Source organism: Chiloscyllium punctatum, chromosome 16 (genome assembly GCF_047496795.1).
Source record: "Chiloscyllium punctatum isolate Juve2018m chromosome 16, sChiPun1.3, whole genome shotgun sequence".
Taxonomy (NCBI): Eukaryota; Metazoa; Chordata; class Chondrichthyes; order Orectolobiformes; family Hemiscylliidae; genus Chiloscyllium; species Chiloscyllium punctatum.
The window spans coordinates 43,348,976-43,370,867 of NC_092754.1; the positions used below are offsets into that span (position 1 = coordinate 43,348,976).

The window sequence follows — 21,892 nt, forward strand, 5'->3', positions numbered from 1 at the left end:
GTGCTGTATATCTCTATCACAGTATGACTCTATAACTGGAGGTAGGTATAGGTGGTCTGATTAGCAAGTTTGCAGATGACACTAAGATTGGTGGAGTAGCAGATAATGAAGGAGACTGTCAGAGAATACAGCAGAATATAGATATATTGGAGAGTTGGGCAGAGAAATGGTAGATGGAGTTCAATCCAGGCAGATGTGCAGTAATGCATTTTGGAAGTTCAAATTCAAAAGCGAATTATACAGTATGGGTAGACATTTCTTTATCCGAAATTCCAAAATCCGAAGAGCTCCAAAATTCGAAGTTTTAATCATGAAGCTTTGTTTCTCCATAACAAGGTTGCTTGTCATGCAAGCAGTTAGCCCAACTCCACAGCCACTCGATCGATGTCACTCAGATGTGACATGGTGGCAGTGTGGCCCAGCACTGGCAGGAATCAATTGTGTCTCAGCGCTCACACTATTCACACTGGGCCTGCTGCTCAGTAAGATTTGTTTTTGTTTCACAGTGAAAATGACATTTATTCCAAAATCTGAAAAATTCTGAAATCCGAAAACCAGCTGGCCCCATGGGTTTCGGATAAAGGAATGTCTACCTGGATACGGAAAAGTCCTGGGGAAAATTGATATTCAGCGAGATCTGGGCATTCAGGTCCATTGTACCCTGAAGTTGGCAACGCAGGTCAATAGAGTGGTCAAGAAGGCATTCAGCATGCTTTCCTTCATCGGACAGGGTATTGAGTACAAGAGTTGGCAGGTCATGTTGCAGTTGTATAAGACTTTGGTTCGGCAACATGTGGAATACTGCGTACAGTTCTGGTCACCACGTTACCAAAAGTATGTGGAAGCTTTGGGGAGGGTGCAGAGGAGGTTCCCTGGGGTGTTACCTAGTATGGAGGGTGCTAGCTATGAAGAGAGGTTGAGTAGATTAGGATTATTTTCATTAGAAAGACGAAGGTTGAGGGGAGACCTGATTGAGATCTACAAGATCATGGGTGGATAGCAAGAAGCTTTTTCCCAGAATGGGGGACTCAATTACTAGGGGTCACAAGTTCAAAGTGAGAGGGGAAAAGTTCAGGGGAGATATGCGTGGAAAGATCTTTATGCAGAGGTTGGTGGGTGCCTGAAATGCATTGCCAGCGGAGGTTGTAGAGGCGGGCACGGTACCATCATTTAAGATGTATCTAGACAGAGACATGAATGGGCAGGAAGCAGAGGGATACAGATCCTTAGAAAATAAGCAGCAGATTTAGATAAAGGATCTGGATCGGCACAGGCTTGGAGGGCCGAAGGGTCTGTTCCTGTGCTGTAATATTCTTTGTTCTAACCAAATGGGGCTCTTGTGAAGCAGTTGTAGTGTCCCTATCTCTGGCTCAGGAGGGCTTGGTTCAAGTCCTACCTACTCAGGAGGTATGTGTAACATGTCTGAGCAGTTTGTTTAGACAAAAACCTATTGCAAACAGCAAATGGGCACTGATTCTTTTCTTTTATTCATTCACTCCTCAGATATAGGTGTCACTGGCTGGGCAAGCATTTATTGCCCATCCCCTAATTGCCCTTAAGAAGCTGCCTTCTTGAACTGTTGCAGCCCATTTGGTGTAGGTAGGTTTACATCCAGAGGGAATTCCAGAATTTTGACCCAATGATACAGGAGGAACGATAATAAATCTCCAAGTCAGGATGGTTGTAAAGAAGGATCACTAGATATGAAACATTACATCTGCTTTATCTTCACAGACCTGCTGAGTATCTCCAGCAATTTTTGTTTTGCTCCTGGATTTTAACATGTCACCTCTGTCCAGCAAAGCAGACAAAGCTTAAATAAAAAGAAAATACTGGGGGACACTTGTTGGATCCTACACTTGACAAAGGCCACACTCTGAAAATACTGATTTGTATATTCATCAATGTGAAAAAAAACACTTCAGTTTTAATAAAAGCCTTTTTTGTTCCCATGGTTCCCTTGTCTTGCTTTGTGCTTCTGAAGTTATGCTGAAGTGGGTATTAGTCAGTGAAAGGGTTACTGGACTATCGTGGTTTAAATTCGGTTTGAGAACACTGAACACTGGCTGGAGGCAGTGCGCTAACTGAGTCCTCAGGCACCAATCTCCCTGCTGTGTTGCTGAGTCTCACTCGTGGTTATTTCAGCTTCTGAAATCTGTACTCTGAACAAAGCAAATGTGTTTTTTTTTAAACAAGATAAATATTTGATGAAGCAGCGAAGAAAACAGATGAAGCAATCAGGTTATATCAGCAATGAAAGGATGGCCGCTGCCTGGCCGCATTAGGGTGTAGGGCACATTGTACATTAACCTTTCCAGCTGAACAGGTAAAAGTTACCACTAGCTTGCTCCTTGTTGACCTCTGAAGGAACAGATCCATTTCAGGAAGGATTCTTCAACAGAATGTTAACTTTACAAGTGTGACTGCATCTGATGAATGTTCTCTATTTTTCAGCAGTTTTCTGCATTGTTATTTTACTAGAATCATTATTTCATATGTTCATTCATTGCTACACAGGACTTAAAACAGGCTTTTAATATGATGCTTGGATGCTATTTGATTTTAAATCTCCCTGTTTAAATAAATATATCAAAACTGTTTCACTGACTCAGCAGCAACTGGTACTTCTCCACAACAGCCATAAAATCATCCAACATAGAAAAGGCCCTTTGGCCCATTGACTCTGCGTCACATGATCCAATGTAGCTCCACATTCAGTGACTATGACAGTGGCGTAGACACCGAGCAACCCAGAGACAGACAAAGGGAAATATGCCCTGATTCCTGTTTTCAATTGTTAACCAGTGACTCCTAACCGTTTGTGTCAACATCTATCAAGGGTAAGATGAGAATCAGGCAGTGTCGCCCTGCAGTCAAATATCTCTCAGCTGTGGGCTCCACTTGTTGAATAGATGCATGGCCATTGGTATGTACTTGGAGGGGAGAGGGAGAAAGTGCTTCAAGCTTTTGACAACCCACTCAACTCGATGTGATTTCAGAACACTCTCCCATTCACCGACTCTACCTCATTGTTGGTGAAAGATATTGCATAGTTTACACAATTTACACAAATACACAAAAATTAGAAGCCTATATTCACCCTCTGCATTGACATCTTCCATTATATATTCCTTCTATATCAATAATGGCAATTGACCATACACACTCATGACATAACATGACATGTTCGTTTTTTTAATATTCCTTCATGGGATGTGGATGTCATTGCCAAGGCCAACATTTCTTTGCCCATCTCTAATTGAGCTGGAACTGAGTGGTTTGTTAGGCCAATTGAGAAGGCAGCTCAGAGTCAACCTGCTTTTGTAGGTCGAGAGTCACAAGGAAGTTAGATCCAGTAAAGACTGCAGGTTTCCTCCTGAAAGGATATTAATGAACAAGATGCATTTTCACAATAATGGGCAGTGGCTACATGGTTGTCATTAGGCTTGTTTTAAATTCGAGTTTTGTTGATTTGAATCAAATCTCATCACTTCCCATGGTGGGATTTGTACCCATGCCCCTAAAACATTAACCTGTGGCTCTGGATTACTGGCACGATGACTCTTCCATTTTAACCCTGCCACCCTCTGACGGCAATGTATTTGTTCACTCAGCCTTGTACCACAATCAAACTCTATTTGAATTGAATTGAATTGAATTGAATTTATTGTCATGTGTGCCAGAGCACAGCTTTGTCTTGCAAGCAATACAGGTAGATTACATAGTTATGTACCATAGATAAGTAAATAATAGGTAAACAGTGGCAAAAACAAAAACAAAAGTACAGGTGAATGTTAAAGGTTTGTGACTCCATTCAGTATTCTAACAACACTAGGGTAGAAACTGTTGCAAAACCGGCTGGTATTTGACGCATGAAACTCGATTTCTCTTTATTGTGAACAAGGCTGCTGAGACAATTGTCCAAGTTATATTTACATAAAGAATAAGGTCTGAATATATGACCGTAAAATCGACATTGAATTTCATTAGTTTGGGTTGGATCATTTATTATTCCTCATTGCCTAATCCTACTTTACTGAGGAGAGATAATTAAAACACGAAAAGGAACTTTTAGGTTCACTTCATAATGTTGAAAATATCAGCATTTAATTTGATTGTTTGCAACTTATAACATAAATATTGGAAAGAAGACATTTATGTGATTGCATCGGTGATTACATCATTGATAATTTCTATTACTTGCAGATTTTTCAGCAAAATGTGAAACCTTCAGTATATTTTGAGCATCAATAACAGATTACAGTTTTATGAAAATAAATTCAGTTTATTAATTATGCTTTAATTATTGTCCCTCATAATTTGCCATTGGTTTCACACTTGGTTCACATGTGATAATCTTCAAATTGTTCACCATGTTCTGTATAAATCTATTCCATTGTTCACCATGCGCCGTATAAATCTACTCCATTGTTCACCATGGTCTGTATAAATCTACTCCATTGTTCACCATGGTCTGTATAAATCTACTCCATTGTTCACCATGCTCTGTATAAATCTATTCCATTGTTCACCATGCTCTGTATAAATCTACTCCATTGTTCACCATGCTCTGTATAAATCTACTCCATTGTTCACCATGCTCTGTATAAATCTACTCCATTGTCCTACAACAATGAAGGAATTGGTTGGGAACAAGGACCTCAAACAACTTTTGTAATTTGGAGATGGCTGCTCACTTAACTGTAAAATAATCACACTTAAGTCACAGAGGTGTACAGCATGGAAACAGACCATTCGGTTCAACTGTCCATGCTGACCAGACATCCTAACTTAATCTAGTGCCATTTGCCAGCAGCTGGTCCATAATCGCCCGTATCCCTCCAAATCCTTCCTATTCATATATCCATCCAGAACGTTTCAATATACTGAAACGTTGCTATTGTACCAGCCTCCACCACTTCCTCTGGCAGCTCATTCCATCCATGTACCACACTCTGCATGAAAAAAGTTGCCCTTTAGGTCCCTTCTCAATCTTTCCCTCTCACCTTAAACCTATGCCCTCTAGTTCTGGACTCCCCCACAGCAGGGAAAAGACCTTGTCTATTTACCCTATCCATGCCCCTCATGATTTTATAAACCCCTACAAGGCCACCTCTCAGCCCCTGATACTCTAGGGAAAACAGCTCCATCCTATTCAGTCTCTCCCTATAGCTCAAAACCTCCAACCCTGGCAATGTCCTTGTAAATTTTTCTGAACCCTTTCAAGGTTCACAACATTCTTCCGATAGGAGGGAGACCAGAATTACACAAAATATTCCAAAAATGGTCCAACCAATGTCTTGTACAACTTCAACATTACCTCCCTACACCTATACTCAGTGCTCTGACCAATAAAGGAAAGTATATCAAACACCTTCTTCACGATCATGTCTACCTGCACTCCAAGGTCTCTTGGTTCAGCAACGCTTCCCAGGACCTTACCATTAAGTGTATAAGTTCTGCTCTAATTTGCCTTTCCAAAGTGCAGCACCTCACATTTATCTAACTCCATCAGGAAATCCTCAGCCCATTGGCCCATCTGATCAAGATCCCGTTGTACTCTGAGGTAACCTTCTTCGTTGTCCACTACACCTCCAATTTTGGTGTCATCTGCAAACTATACCTCCTATGTTCACATCCAAATTATTTATAATAAATGATAAAAAGCAGTGGACCCAGCACCAATCTTTGTGACACACCACTGGTCACAAGCCTCCAGTCTGAAAAGCAACCATCCAATACAATCCTCTGTCTTCTATCTTCAAGCCAGCTCTGTATCCAAATGACTAGTTCTCCCTCTATTCCATGAGATTTAACCTGGCTGAACTGTCTACCATGAAGACCCTTGTCAAATGCCTTACTGATGTCCACATTGACCACATCCACCACTCTGCCCTCATCAATCCTCTTAATTACTTCTTCAAAATATACAATCAAGTTTGTGAGACATGATTTCCCATGCACAAAGCCATGTTGACAATCTCTAATCAGTCCTTGCCTTTCCAAATACATGCAAATTCTCTCCCTCAGAATTCTCTCCAAAAACTTACCCACCATCGATGTCAGACTCACTGGTCTACAGTTCTCTGGCTTTTCCTTACCACTTTTCTTAAATAATGGCACTATGTCTGCCAACCTCTAGTCTTCTGCCACCTCACCTGTGACTATCGATGATAGAAATATCAGCAAGGGGCCCAACAATCACTTCACTAGCTTCCCACCGAGTTTTGGAGTACACCTGATCAGGTCCTGGGGATTTACCCACATTTATGCACTTTAAGACATCCAGCACCTCCTCCTTTGTAATATGGACATTTTTCAAGATTCATTTCGACTTTGAGCAAAGCCCGAAGTGGTTCAGACCCTCACTGAGAAGCCTCAGAGAACTTTAAAATGCAGGTTTGCAGACTCACTCCATAATAACAGTTCATTTGATAGGAGTGAAAGAAAGACTGATGTCAGGTCACCTTCAAATCATCAGTGAGATGAAGTTAGCTCAAGCTGATCTTTTGGAAGATCTCTTGGGAAATGATATTTCAGAGCAGACCAACTGGAGAATGCTGCATTTTCATAGCCAGAGTTGTGTAATCTCTCACTAGATTACTGAGGAAAAACTGAAGGCATGCTGTGTTTTGTGATTTATGCTTTTAACAATGAACTTCTGATCAGATAAAAAAAAAGTTACACCAAACACAAAACACCATCCCTCACTTTACAGCACCATGGATCTGTCTCCCTTCCTCTCAATAACATATCATTAGTTAAACTTTAAGACAACAGTGTCATAAGTCAGGTTAGAGTTAGTGTAGATGAATGATCATTCTGGTAGCCTGTCATTCTTTCATGGCCATGTTTGTGCTAGAGAAAGGTGGAGAGGTTTTGTAAAATAATGATGTGATCATCTGTTTCATGATCTGTGAACAGTTCAATACAGAGAACATGAATTTGTGGGCAAAACATCACCAAAAGAATGTTCACCACAAGTAGAAAGGTCTCAAATATCCTCAGAATTTGAGCATAACTCCTGCAGGCTGGCAGGCAGAATGAGACTAGATAGCATCAGCCAAAAACCTAGGCAGGCCATGGATTTTCTGGTTGCATGGCTCTGACAGATATTGGAGGTACATCCAAAATAGAATTGGACCAACTTGCCTTAATCAAACAATCAGCGTTGTAGAGGTCTATAGCACAAGAAAAAGGTCTATTTACATCAGTGCCAATCAAAAATAATTGCCTATCCTTTCTAATCCCATGTTCCAGCACTTGGCCCATAGCTTTGTATGCTTTGGCACCAAAAATACACATTTAAATACTTCATAAATATTATAAGAATTTTTTCCTCTATTGCCCTGTCAGGCATGATGTAGAGGGGCCGGAGTGGGCAGCGAGTTCCAGATTCCCATCACACTCAGAGTGAAAAGCATTTTCCTCACATCACTCTAAATGCTGTGTTTTTACCTAAATCAATATCCCCTGGTTGTTCATCCCTCCATCTCTTTGCTCTCTACATCCCTCATCATTTTATACATTTCAATCATACCCCCTCTAAGTCTCTGCTGCTCTAAGGAAAACAGTCCCAGTCTGTCCAATCTCACTTCATAACTAGAACTCTTCAGCCCAGGCAACATCCTGGTAAATTTCTTCGACACCTCCTCCAGTATAACTAAATCCTTTCCCGAATTGGACACAATATTAATAAAGGTTTCAAACAGTTTCAGCATAGCCTCCCTGCTCCTCAACTCAATGCCTTGACTAATAAATCTCATATGCCTTCTTAACCACGTTATCTGGCTGTCCTGATACCTTAAAGTACTGGGGCCTTACATATGGCCTTATATATCACACTTTTGGCAAAGGGAAAGAACAGGAATGCAAATAAATACATCTTATTACTGAGAACAAACTGAATTTATGTAGCCCCTTTATCTTGAGAACATGTCTAAAAAGCATTTCAGGTGAGTACTGTGAAGCAAAATTCAGCACCCTGCTATATAACTAAATCCTCAATGTTAAAAACTGTTTTCCAATGTGCTGTAATACCCTGGTCCAACACACTAAACTGGCACCAAGAAAGTGCAGTAAGGCATTTAAATGTGTTGACAAAATGGGAATCAAAGTGAGATAATTAAATCAAGGTTTTGTAAATTAGAGAAGTTTGGAAAAGTGTAAATAATGAATGACTATTCCCAGTGATTTATCAATCAGAAACACCTGCACAACTGCTTAGAATGATAACTGAGAGGAAAATGAGGAATAACTCCCAGATTTACATTGGCTTCCAACTTCCACATCTGTAAGCTCATGTGACTTGGCCTATCTCAGCTGCTGAAACACTTAGAGATGCTCTTGACACCCTCCAGACTCCAACTATAACAACATGCCCCTGGCTAGTCTCCAATGTTCTAGCCTCAATAGCCTTATTGCATGAGATATCTGTCCTTGTTTGAAACTCGCCCCATGTGTCATTTACAACTTGAATTAGTTAACCATTGGTTGCCATGCCTTCACCTGCCTAGGCCTCCAAGCTCTGGACTTCCCTCTGTGCATCTCTCCACCTAATTTTCTCCTTTAAATTTATTCATGAAACCTGAATATTTGACCTATCTTTTGGTCATCAGAACAAAGATTTCATTATGTGGCTTGATGTTATCCTTATTTTATTATGCTCCTTTGATGCACCTTGGGACTTTTTATTGGGTTGGGTCACTCATGTGGCTGGACCAGTGTTTATTGGCCATCCCTGATTATCCTGCCAAAAGAGGTGGTAAGCTGCCTTCTTGAGTCACTGCTGCCCCTTTCATTGATGTTAAGCTTCTTGAGTGTTGTGGAAGCTGAATCCAACCAGAAAGTGGCTCATACATACCTTTTGTAGATGGAGGACAAGATAGGAGACAGAGGTGAGTTACTTGCCAAATAATTCATTGCCTCTGACCTGCTCAAAAAGCCATTGCTTCATGGTATTGAAGAAGCTATACTTATATCATAGAGTTATGAATCCCTGCAGTGAGGACAAGCTGTTTGGCCCAATAAGTCAACACTGACTCGCTGAAGAGCATTCCACCCAAACCCACTGCCTTACCCTATCCCTTGAACCCTGCATTTCCCATGGCTAATCCACCTAATCTAGACATTCCTGGGCAATTTAGCATGGCTAATCCACCTAACTTGCACATCTTTGGACTGTAGGAGGAAACCAGAACACCTGGAGGAAAGCCACTCAGAAACAGGAAAAATGTACAAACTTCTGGGTGGAAACTCCAACGGGCAGCATGATGGCCCAGTGGTTAGCACTGCTGCCTCACAGTGCCAGAGTCCCAGGTTTGATTCCAGCCTTGGGCGACTGTCTGTGTGGAGTTTGCACATTCTCCCCGTGTCTGCGTGGTTTCCTCCAGGTGTTCTGGTTTCCTCCCACAGTCCAAAGATGTGCAGGTCAGATGAAATTGGCCATGCTAAATTGCCCGTAGTCTTAGGTGCATTAATCAGAGAGAAAGGGGTCCGGGTGGATTACTTTTCGGAGGGTCAGTGTGGACTGGTTGGGCCAAAGGGCCTGTTTCCACACTGTAGGCAATCTAATCTAATCATAATCCACATAGACAGTCACCCAAGGCAGAAACTGAACCCAGATCCCTGGTACTGTGAGGCAGCAGTGCTGACCACTGAAGTCAATGAACAGTGCAGGATGCCTGGTGCAATACTAGATGTACCTAAAAGTGACGTGCCTATGTGGTGAAGCTACAAGAAACTGCATAAGCAGCACGTAAAGGGCGGCGTGATATAAATAGCCTTTATTTATATTTATTTTAATGTCATGAAAGTTTAAGTTTGGTTTTTTGAATTATGAATTAGTGACATTTAGGTGTTTGCGTGTTTGAAGTTAATAATTAACTTGTAAATATTTTGTAGCCATGGTGATGTTTTGAAACAAATCTCAGAAAGCCAATTTGGCAGCACTAATGGCTTTTGCTCACCTTATCTTATGACTTAGCAAAGGGAACTATTAAGCTTTAAGGTCTGTCAGAATTTTCTAGACTTAAAGTTTATTTTAATTTTTGGGAATACCTATAGTACAATGAAAGAGTTTTTTTAAAAATAGCTTTACTTTGTTTTGGACAGTTCTGTGAAGTCTTTGGATGGAGGTGCTAGTTTAAGAACAGAGAAATATATAGTAAATCTAGAGCTGGTACTGGCATGTTGGATTAAATAGTTTTCTTTTGCACTCTAAGCCTTCTGTGATTCTGTGGTTAGTTACCTTAAAGTAAGGAGTTAGTGTTAACTCCAAACCAAACTGCTAGGTTTAAACCCAGAAGAGGTAACCTGAAGCTGAATACATTTAAGTTCAGGTATAAGATATCTCAGGAAGAAACAATCAGCGTTTCCAGTCTATGAGTTAAAGTCTGATTTACCTTAAGCCTATTAAGGTATTAAAAAATATATGTGTTCTCTGGTGTAAAAGAAGTGTTTCTGGGGCTCCATATAAGGGATTTCTTTTATTTTTGGAACATACCAAAGAACGTTTTGGAGTTAATGAAATTATACTTTTATTTTGCATCAGTATTTACTGTGGAAAAGGATATGGAAGATATAGACTGTAGGGAAATAGATGATGACATCTTGCAAAATGTCCAGATTACAGAGGAGGAAGTGCTGGATGTCTTGAAACGGTTAAAGGTGCATAAATCTCCAGGACCTGATCAGGTGTACCAGAGAACTCTGTGGGAAGCTAGAGAAGTGATTGCTGGGCCTCTTGCTGAGATATTTGTATCATCGATAGTCACAGGTGAGGTGCCGGAAGACTGGAGGTTGGCAAACATGGTGCCACTGTTTAAGAAGGGCGGTAAAGACAAGCCAGAGAACTAAAGACCAGTGAGCCTGACCTCGGTGGTGGGCAAGTTGTTGGAGGGAATCCTGAAGGACAGGATGTACATATATTTGGAAAGGAGAAAGTGAGGACTGCAGATGCTGGAGATCAGAGCTGAAAAATGTGTTGCTGAAAAAGCGCTGCAGGTCAGACAGCATCAAAGGAGCAGGAGAATCGATGTTTCGGGCATAAGCCGTTCTTCAGGAATGAGGAAGGTGTGCCAAGCAGGCTAAGATAAAAGGTAGGGAGGAGGGACATCGGGGAGGGGCGTTGGGAATGCGATAGGTGGAAGGAGGTTAAGGTGAGGGTGATAGGCTGGAGAGGGGGTGGGGGCAGAGAGGTCGGGAAGAAGATTGCAGATCAAGAAGGTGGTGCTGAGTCCGAGGGTTGGAACTGAGAAAAGGTGGGGGGAGGGGAAATGCGGAAGCTGGAGAAATCTGCATTCATCCCCTGTGGTTGGAGGGTTCCTAGGCAGAAGATGAGGCGCTCTTCCTCCAGGTGTCGTGTTGCCATGGTCTGGCGATGGAGGCCAAGGACCTGCATGTCATTGGTGGAGTGGGAGGGGGAGTTAAAGTGTTCAGCCACGGTGTGGTTAGGTTGGTTGGTGCAGGTGTCCCAGAGGTGTTCTCTGAAACGTTCCGCAAGTAGGTGGCCTGTCTCCCCATTGTAGAGGAGGCCACATCGGGTGCAGCGGATGCAGTAAATGATGTGTGTGGAGGTGCAGGTGAATTTGTGATGGATATGGAAGGATCCCTTGGGGCCTTGGAGGGAAGTGAGGGGGGAGATGTGGGTGCAAGTTTTGCATTTCTTGCGGTTGCAGGGGAAGGTGCCGGGAGTGGAGGTTGGGTTGGTGGGGGGGTGTGGACCTGACGAGGGAGTCACGGAGGGAATGGCCTTTCCGGAATGCTGATAGGGGAGGGGAGGGAAATATATCCCTGGTGGTGGGGTCTGTTTGGAGGTGGCGGAAATGACGAAGGATGATATGATGTATCTGGAGGTTGGTGGGGTGGAAGGTGAGGACCAGTGGGGTTCTGTCCTGGTGGCGGTTGGAGGGGCGGGGTTCAAGGGGGGAGGAGCGGGAAGTGGAGGAGATGCGGTGGAGAGCATTGTCGACCACGTCTGAGGGGAACTTGCGGTCTTTGAAGAAGGAGGCCATCTGGGTTGTTCGGTATTGGAATTGGTCCTCCTGGGAGCAGATGCGGCGAAGGTGAAGGAATTGGGAATATGGGATGGCGTTTTTACAGGGGACAGAGTGGGAGCAGGTGTAGTCTAAGTAGCTGTGGGAATCGGTTGGTTTATAGTAAACGTCCATGTTGAGTCGGTCGTCCAAGATAGAAATGGAGAGGTCTAGGAAGGGGAGGGAGGAGTCTGAGACGGTCCAGGTAAATTTGAGGTCAGGGTGGAAGGTGTTAGTAAAGTGGATGGACTGTTCAACCTCCTCGTGGGAGCACGAGGTAGCGCCGATACAGTCATCAACGTAGCAGAGGAAAAGGTGGGGGGGGGTGCCAGTGTAGCTGCGGAAGATGGACTGTTCCACATATCCAACGAAGAGGCAGGCATAGCTGGGGCCCATGCAGCTGCCCAAGACTACTCCTTTAGTTTGGAGGAAGTGGGAGGATTGCAAAGAGAAGTTGTTCAGAGTGAGGACCAGTTCAGTCAGTCGAAGGAGGGTGTCAGTGGAAGGGTACTGGTTGGTTCAGCGTGAAAGAAAGAAGCGGAGGGCTTTGAGGCCTTCATGATGGGGAATGGAGGTGTATAGAGACTGGATGTCCATGGTGAAGATAAGGCGTTGGGGGCTGGAGAAGCGAAAATCATGGAGGAGGTGGAGGGCGTGGGTGATATCCCGAACGTAGGTGGGGAGTTTTTGGACCAAGGGGGACAGGACCGTGTCAAGGTATGCAGAGATGAGTTTTGTGGGGCAGGTGCAGGCTGAGACAATGGGTCGGCCGGGGCTGTCAGGTTTGTGGATTTTGGGCAGGAGGTTGAAACGGATGGTGCGGGGTTGTGGGACAATGAGGTTGGAGGTGGTGGATGGTAGATCCCCTGAGGTGATGAGGTTATGTATGGTCTGGGAGATGATGGTTTGGTGGTGGGAGGTGGGGTCATGGTCAAGGGGGCAGCAGGAGGAGGTGTCCGTGAGCTGGCGTTTAGCCTCAGCAGTGTAAAGGTCTGTGCGCCAAACTACCACCTCGCCTCCCTTTAAGAGATCGAGGTTGGGTAAGAGGCCAGCACGGGCTGTCGAGGTGGATGGGGTGTGTTGGAGGTGGGAGAAGGGGTTGTCAGAGGGTGGGCAGGAGTTCTGGTTAAAGAGGTAGGCGTGGAGGCGAAGGCGGCGGAAGAATTGTTCGATGTCTCGCCGCGTGTTGAACTCGTTAAGACGGGAGCATAGGGGGATGAAGGTGAGGCCTCTGCTAAGGACTGATCTTTCATCCTCAGAGAGGGGGAGGTCTGGAGGGATGGTGAATATACGGCAGGGCTGGTAGCTAGGACCTGGTGTGGGGCTGGAGCTGGGAGTGAGGGCGGGGTTAGGAATAGGGGCGGGGTTAGGCATGGGGGCAGAGATCAGCATGGGGGCGGGGTTAGGCATGGGGGCGGAGATCGGCGTTGGAGCAGGATCGGCATGGGGGCGGGATCAGCGTGGGGGCAGGGACTGGCATGGGGGCGTGGTTGGGCGTGGGGGTGGGATTGGCATGGGGGCATGGATTGACGTGGGGGTGTGTTTAGGCATGGGGGGCGGGATCGCCGTGGGGGCAGGGATTGACGTGGGGGCGCAGTTAGGCGTGGGGGCGGAGATCTAAGAGATCGAGGGCGGATAAGAGACCAGCGCAGGGTGTCCATATGGATGGGGTGTGTTGTAGGTGGGAGAAGGGGTCGTCTGTGGGTGGGTGGGAGTCCTGGTTGAAGAAGTAGGCACGGAGGTGAAGGCGGCGGACTTTGTCTTTGGAAAGGCAAGGACTGATTAGGGATAGTCAACATGGCTTTGAGCGTGGGAAAACTTGATTGAGTTTTTTGAAGAAGTAACAAAGAAGATTGATGAGGGCAGAGCAGTAGATGTGATCTATATAGACTTCAGTAAGGCGTTCGACAAGGTTCCCCATTGGAGACTGATTAGCAAGGTTAGATCTCATGGAATACAGGGAGAACTAGCCATTTGGATACAGAACTGGCTTAAAGGTAGAAGACAGAGTGTGGTGGTGGAGGGATGTTTTTCAGACTGGAGGCCTGTGACCAGTAGAGTGCCACAAGGATCGGTACTGGGCCCTCTACTTTTTGTCATTTACATAAACGATTTGGATTCGAACATAAGAGGTACAGTTAGTAAGTTTGCAGATGACACCAAAACTGGAGGTGTAGTGGACAGCGAAGAGGGTTACCTCAGATTACAACAGAATCTGGACCAGATGGGCCAATGGGCTGAGAAGTGGCGGATGGAGTTTATTTCAGATAAATGCAAGGAGCTTCATTTTGGGAAAACAAATCTTAGCCGGACTTATACACTTAATGGTAAGGTCCTAAGGAGTGTTGCTGAACAAAGAGACCTTGAAGTGCAGGTTCATAGCTCCTTGAAAGTGGAGTCGCAGGTAGATAGGATAGTGAAGAAGGCGTTTGATATGCTTTCCTTTATTGGTCAGAGTACTGAGTACAGGAGTTGGGAGGTCATGTTACGGCTGTACAGGACATTGGTTAGGCCACTGTTGGAATATTGCGTGCAATTCTGGTCTCCTTCCTATCGGAAAGATGTTGTGAACTTGAAAGGGTTCAGAAAAGATTTACAAGGATGTTGCCAGGGTTGGAGGATCTGAGCTACAGGGAGAGGCTGAACAGGCTGGGCCTGTTTTCCCTGGAGCATCGGAGGCTGAGGGCTGACCTTATAGAGGTTTACAAAATTATGAAGGGCATGGATAGAATAAATAGACAAAGTCTTTTCCCTGAGGTCGGGGAGTCCAGAACTAGAGGGCATAGGTTTAGGTTAAGAGGGGAAAGATATAAACGAGACCTAAGGGGCAACTTTTTCACGCAGAGAATGGTACGTGTATGGAATGAGCTGCCAGAGGATGTGGTGGAGGCTGGTACAATTGCAACATTGAAGAGGCATTTGGATGGGTATATGAATAGGGAGGGTTTGGAGGGATATGGGCTGGGTGCTGGCAGGTGGGACTAGATTGGGTTGGGATATCTGGTCGGCATGGACGGGTTGGACCGAAGGATCTGTTTCCATGCTGTACATGTCTATGACTGTATGACTCTGTTTTGTGTTTTAGCCTATTCAAATTTAAGTTGTAAGTAAATAATCGTGCTTATTCGATTTTATCTTTATTTGTTTTGATTGCTCAACATCTGTTTCATTATTAAAGCAAATTCTGTAGCATTGTGTACTTATGTTTCTGTGAGAGTGACACCTCATTAAAAACACAGTACTGCAGAATATGGTCTATCAAGCCAGATTTCAGTCTGGGATCTAACTTGTCCAGTAATAAGAGCAGCTGGGATCATGCTAATAGAACAGAGTGATCCTACAACCAAACAATAAGATTTAACCTCTGCAGTCCTGCCATATTCAGTTGTGAATGATGGTGGAAAATGAAACAATTCAGTTGAGGAGGCTCCACAAGTATCCTTTTCCTGAATGATGGCAAAGCATCAGTGCAAAAGACAAGGCTATAATATTTGAATCCATCTTGAGCCAGAAATGCAGTGTGTATAATTAATACAACCTCATGTGGTAAACCCCAACATGACAGATGCCAGTCTTCAGCTAATTTTATTTAGTCCATGTGATGTTAAGGAATGGCTAAAAGCATTGGAAACAGCAAATGCTATAGAGTCAAACTAGTGCTGAAGACTTGTGCTCCAAAACAAGCTGCAACGTGTCATAGGATCAACCGTCTCTCAGCTGCTCTTTCAATGACCTCCCCTTTAGACATCCCTCAGAAATGGGGTTGTTCATTGATGATTGCACAATGTTCAGCACCATTTGCAAATTTTCAGATTCCAAAGTAGTCCAGGTTCAAATACAACAAGATCTGACAATATCTAAGCTTGGGTAGGCAAGCCAGGTCAGAGGCTAGCTTACCACCACCACCCCCCCCCCCCCCCTGGAATTACCTGAAGCCTGCCGACCATCAATGTTGGGATATTCCCATTTGCCTGGAAGAGTGCAACTCCAAAAACAGTCAAGAAGCTCAATACAGAACAATCCAGGACTCAACAGTCACTTGAGTGGCATCCCATCTAATATCTTCAATATTCATCCCCTCATCATTGATGCTCAGGAGCAGTACGGTGTACCATTGACAAGATGCAGCACAGAAATTCAATAAAATTCCTGGAACAGCATGTTCTAAATCCATGACCTCTATCATCCAGAAGGAAAAGTTAGGACAGTGAGCAAATTAGTCAAAGGAGAGACTGTGGACATGATCCATTTAAATTTCCACAAGTTGCCACACAGGAAGCTGCTAAATAAGATAAGAGCCCATGGTGTTAGGGACATTGTAGTGGTATGGATAGAGGATTGGCTGACTGGCAGAAGGCAGACAGTAGAGATAAAGGGGTCTTTTCCAGTATGGCAGCCAGTGACTAGTGGAGTTCTACAGTGGTCAGTGTTGGGACCATAACTATTAATATTTTACATTAATGGTCTGGACAAACTAAATTAGGGCATTGTTACTAAGTTTTCAGATTGCACAAAGATAGGAGGAGGGACAGGTAAGATTGAGGAAGTAGGGAGGCTGCAGAAGGACTTGAACACAGGAACATAGAAAATAAGTGCAGCAGTAGGCCAATTGACCCTTGGAGCCTGTACCACCTTTCAATATGATTATGACTGATCAAGCAATCTGTTTCCCTTTCCCACTTTCTCTCCACACCCCTTGATCCCTTTAGTTAGAAGGGCTACATCCAACTCTCTTTTGAGTATATCTGATGAACTGGCCCCAATAGCTTCCTGTGGGAGAGAATTCCACAGATTCACAACTCTCTGAGTGAAGAAATTGTTCCTCGGCTAATTCCTGAATGGCTTGTCCCTTCTTCTGAGACTATGTACTCTAATTCTGGACTTAAACATTCTTCGCGCATCTAGCCTGTCCAATCCAATCAGGATTTAATATACTTTCATGAGATTCCCCCTTATTCTTCTAAATTCCAGTGAGTAAAAGGCCATCAATCGAGTCTTTCCTCATAGGTTGGTCCTACTATCCCGGGAATCAGTCTGGTGAATGTTCACTGGACTCCTTCAATAACAAGAATGTCCTTCCTCAGACTAGGAGACCAAAACTGTACACAGTTCTCAAGGTATGGCCTCACCAAGGCCCTGTATAACTGCAGCAAGACATCCTTACTCTGATCCTCAAATTGTCTCACTATGAAGGCCAGCATGCTGTTATATTTCCTCACTGCCTGCTGTACCTGCATGCCAACTTTCAGCGACTGTTCCACCATCACACCCAGGTCTCATTGCACCTCACCTTTTCCTAAACTGCCTCCATTTAGACAATAATCTGCCTTCCTGCTTTTGTGACCTGCTTTTGATAACCTCACATTTATCCACATTATATTGCATTTGCCTAGTATTTGCCCACTCAGCCACCCTATCAAGTTACCCTGCAGCCTCTTAGCATCCTCCAGACAGTGCACATTGCCAACCAGCTTGGGGTCATTTGCAAATTTGGAGATATGACATTTAATTCCTTTGTCCAAATGATTAACATAAATTGTGAACAGCTGAGATTCCAGCACTGAACCCTACGGCATCCCACTCGTCACTGCCTGCCACCCTGGAAAGAACGTGTTTATTCCAACTCTCTGCTTTCTGTCTGTCAACTCGTTCCATATCCATGTCAATACTTTATCTCCAATACCATGAGCTTTAATGTTCCTTATTAATCTATTGTGTGAAACCTTGTCAAAGGCCTTTTGAAAGTCCCGAGACACAACATCTACTGATTCACCCTTGTCCACTCTGCTGGCCACATCCTCAAAAAGTTCCAGAAGATCTGTCAAACATGGTTTCATTTTTGTGAATCCATGCTGACTTGGGCTGATTCTGAGACTGCTTTCCAAATGGTCAGTTACTACATCTTTCATAACTGACTCCAGCATTTTCCCAACCATCAATGTCAGGCTTACTGGCCTATAATTCCCCATTTTCTCTCTCCCTCCTTTTTTAAAAGGTTAGGTTACGTGAGCTACCCATCAGTTCATTGGAACTCTTCCAGAGTCTACAGAATGCTGAAAAATGGTCACCTATGCATCTGCCAATTCTAGGGCCACTTCTGTAAGTACTCTGGGATGCAGAACATCATGCTCTGGGGACTTATTGGGTTTTAATCCCATTAATTTCCCCAATACAATTCCCTGACTAATAAGGATTTCCTTCAGTTCCCTCTGTCCTTGAGCATTTCTGGATGATTATTTGTATCCTCCTGAGTAAAGACAGATCCAAAGTATTTGTTTAACTGGTGACCTACATTTGTTTTCACCAGTCTTTTTCTCTTCACATATTCATAGAAGCTTTAGCAGTCATTTTTTTAATGTTTTCCATAACCTTACTTTCATTTCTATTTTCTCTTTCCAAATTAAACCCTTGGTCCTCTGCTGAATTTTAAATTTCTCCCAGTCCTTGCATCTACTGATTTTTCTAACCAATTTATATGCCTCTTCTTTGGCTTTAACATTATCTCTAATTGCCCTTGATAGCCATGGTTGAGCCATTTCCCTGATGCCAGACCAGGATGTACAGTTGTTGAAGTTCATCCATGTCCCTTAAATGTCTGCCATTGCCCATCCACTGTCAACTCAAGTATATTTGGCCAGCTTATCCTAGCCAATGCATGCCTCATATCATCAAAGTTAGCTTTCTTTAAGTTCCGGACCATAGTTTCAGATTTAACTGTTTCACTCTCAATGAAGAATTCTACTATATTATGGTCACTCTTCCCCAAAAGATCTCGTACCACACTATCGTTAATTAATCCTCTCTCACAACACAATACCCTCTCGTTGGTTCCTTGATATGTTTCTCAACCCCATTCCTTGACATATCAGTTGAGGAAACCATCTGTCATACAAGGCAGGAAATCCTTCTCCATTGCATTGGTACCAGTTTGGTTAGTCCAATCAATACGTAGACTCAAGTCACCCGTATTGCATGCATCTCTAACTACCTGCTTGATATAATCCCCAACTTCACAACTACTGTTTGGTGGTCTGCACACAACTCCCACAAATGTCTTTTTCCCTTCGGTGTTCCGCAGCTCCACCCATATACATTCCACAATGTCCAGGCTAATGCCCTCCCTTACTATTGTATCAATCATCTCTTTAACCAGCAACGCTATCCCCATCTCCTTTTCCTTTTCATCTATCTTTCCTGAAAATTGAATAAGCCTGGACATTGAGTTCCCAACCTTGGTCACTCTGGAGCCAGGTCTCTTTGATCCCAATTACGTCATATCTATTAATAAGTATCTGAGCACTCAATTATTACAAATGCTGGGCTGGAGAATTAGCAAAGAAGTGACAGATGGAAAACAACGTGATAAATTGTGAAGTTAGGCACTTTGGTAGCAAGAATAGAGGAATAGACTATTTTATTAACAGGAAAGGCTTCAGAAATTTGAAGCACAAAGTGACTTGGTGTCTTAGTTCAGAATTCTCTTCAGGTGAACATGTAGGTTCAGTTGGTGGTTAGGAAGACAAATGCAATGTTAGCATTTATTTCAAGAGGCTAAAAATACAAGTGCAGGAATATACTGTTGAGTGTGTACAAGGCTCTGGTCAGACTGCATTTGGAATATTGTGAGCAGTTTTGAGCCCTGTAACTAAGGAAGGATATGCTGGTATTGGAGGGGAACAAGACGAGGTTTACAGGAATGATCACGGAAATGAAGGGTTTGTCATGTGAGAAGTAGTTGAGGACTCTGGGTTTATGCTTGGAGTTATAAAGGATCAGAGAATCTCAATGAAATTTACAGAAGACTTGGATAGAGTGTATGTTGAGTAGACTTTTCCACTCATAGGAAAGAGTAGGACCCTAAGGCACTCTCTGTCTCAAGACTGAAGGGTGACCCTTTAGAACTGAGAAGAGGAGACATTTCTTCAGCTGGAGAGCCATGAATCTGTGGAACCCATTGCTGCAGAGGGCTATGGAAGCCAAGTCATTGAGTGCATTTAAGGCATAGATAGCTAGGCTTTTGATTATTAAGGGGATCAAGGACTGCAGGGAGAAAGCAGGAGAATGGGGTTGAGATACATATCAACCATGATGGCATGGTGGAGCAGACTCGATGGGCTGAATGGTTTAATTGTGCTCCAACATCTTATGGTTTTATGATCAAAGGGCAGTAGATATATGGAAACACCACTACATACAATCCTCTCACTATTCTGATTAGGAAATATATCACTGTTCCTTCATTGTTGCTGAGTCAAAATCCTGGAACTCACTTCCTAACAGTTCTGTCCCTGCAAAATTTCAAGATGGCTGCTCAGCACCTAAAGGGTAACTAGGAAAGGACAATAAATGTTGGCCTGACTCGCAACACCAAAATCCCTTAACATGCAAGAATTTCTTTGGTTTAAACGTGATCAAAGCCTTTCATAATTTAAAATATTTTCAGTAGGTCAACCTTCAACCTTTTCTTTTCAGAAGTAAAGAGACAAAATGTATTCCTCTGCTCCTGATAGATATACCCTCTCTTTCTTCTATGAACCTAGAAAATCATTTGTGCATCCTCACTAATGTCCCTGCATCATTTGTACACCATGGCGATCAGATGTAAAAATGCAGTTATCCAATCATTGTCAAAATGTTTAAAGGTTCAAATTGCAGGAAGTTGCTTCACACACTGCTGCTTGAGCAGGTGCAAAGGCTTGAGGCTTAGACTGCAACATTACTGTTCTTGTTAGACTGTTCCATCTGGAAACACCCTCTGGTTTGATGCAGATGTATAAATGGTGCAGAGGCAAAAGCATTTGACTCAAATGTTATTCTAAATCGAGCAAATAAGACACATGGAACTCAAAGTCCAACACAAGGAGTGATTTATAGGGCAAGGAAGAAATGAAAGTTGAATAAAGTTTAATTACAGTATATTTTACTGCAAAATGGGCATTTAAATCCATCATATTAATTCACTGTATTAATCATCTGCACTGTCTCAGTACTTACTCCAGGTTCATTCTCATTACCAGGCCCAGTGATAAATAACCTGCAGCTGCAAAGTTGTCTTTATAGCGTCCCATTTTAATGACATCCAGCCATTCATCCACAGAGGCAAAGGATGTGTAGTTGGGAATGTTTCTGTTTAGCAGAGGACTGTTCAGTCTGCAAAATAAAGAGTGTGTGATAATATGAAACTGAGAGTCTCATCATTCATTCGACAATGGTCAGTGCTAAAGTTATAACATTGATGTATTCTCCTGTAAAGCAGTATCTGAGAGAATATTGAAGACATGTCCTTGCCTGTAGACTTTAAGTCTTAATTATTAAGTTTTAATTCATGTATTAGTCACACTAGAGCTTCTACGTTTTGCAGTGGATTCAATTTTTCAAATTTGTGGTTAATCCCATTTAGAGGAAACCATGTAAATGAAACAGCCCAAGTCAATCTGGACAAATTACAAATTAAATCATGCAACTCATTTTTTCCCCAGCCCAGTGTTTAAGGAGTAGAAGGATGGTGTCTGAGTGTTAATGGGATGTGGGCAGTTTAAAAACATATACAGCCCCGAAACCTGTTTCCCGATTCATTTCGATGATAGCTGATCAGCACCCCAATTTTATTTGAGTGCTGTCTGTATTTTCCTGAATATCCTTGATTAACCTGTTGGAGAATTTTTCAGTCCTGGAAAAAAAAGGGTTGGCTTCTTCCAGGTTGGTCATCTTCCAGGATTCGATAGACTCTGGAACAGTGCCTGTAGATTGGAGGGTACCTAATGTAACTCCAATATTAAAAAGGGCAGGTAGAGAGAAAACAGGGAATTATAGACCAGTAAGTCTAACATTGGTAGTGAGGAAAATTCTTGAATTCA

At 43.2% G+C, this 21,892-nt stretch overlaps 1 protein-coding gene across 3 annotated transcripts in view; it reads right to left on the minus strand.

Moving 5' to 3' along the window:
* epha8 (eph receptor A8) overlaps positions 1 to 21,892 on the minus strand; it is a 527,638-nt gene that overhangs the window by 15,292 nt on the left and 490,454 nt on the right. For all 3 annotated transcript variants that reach the window (XM_072586821.1, XM_072586820.1, XM_072586819.1), the window contains exon 16: positions 21,030 to 21,185. In XM_072586821.1, the coding sequence (XP_072442922.1) occupies positions 21,030 to 21,185 (156 nt within the window). The remainder of the gene's footprint in view (positions 1 to 21,029; positions 21,186 to 21,892) is intronic.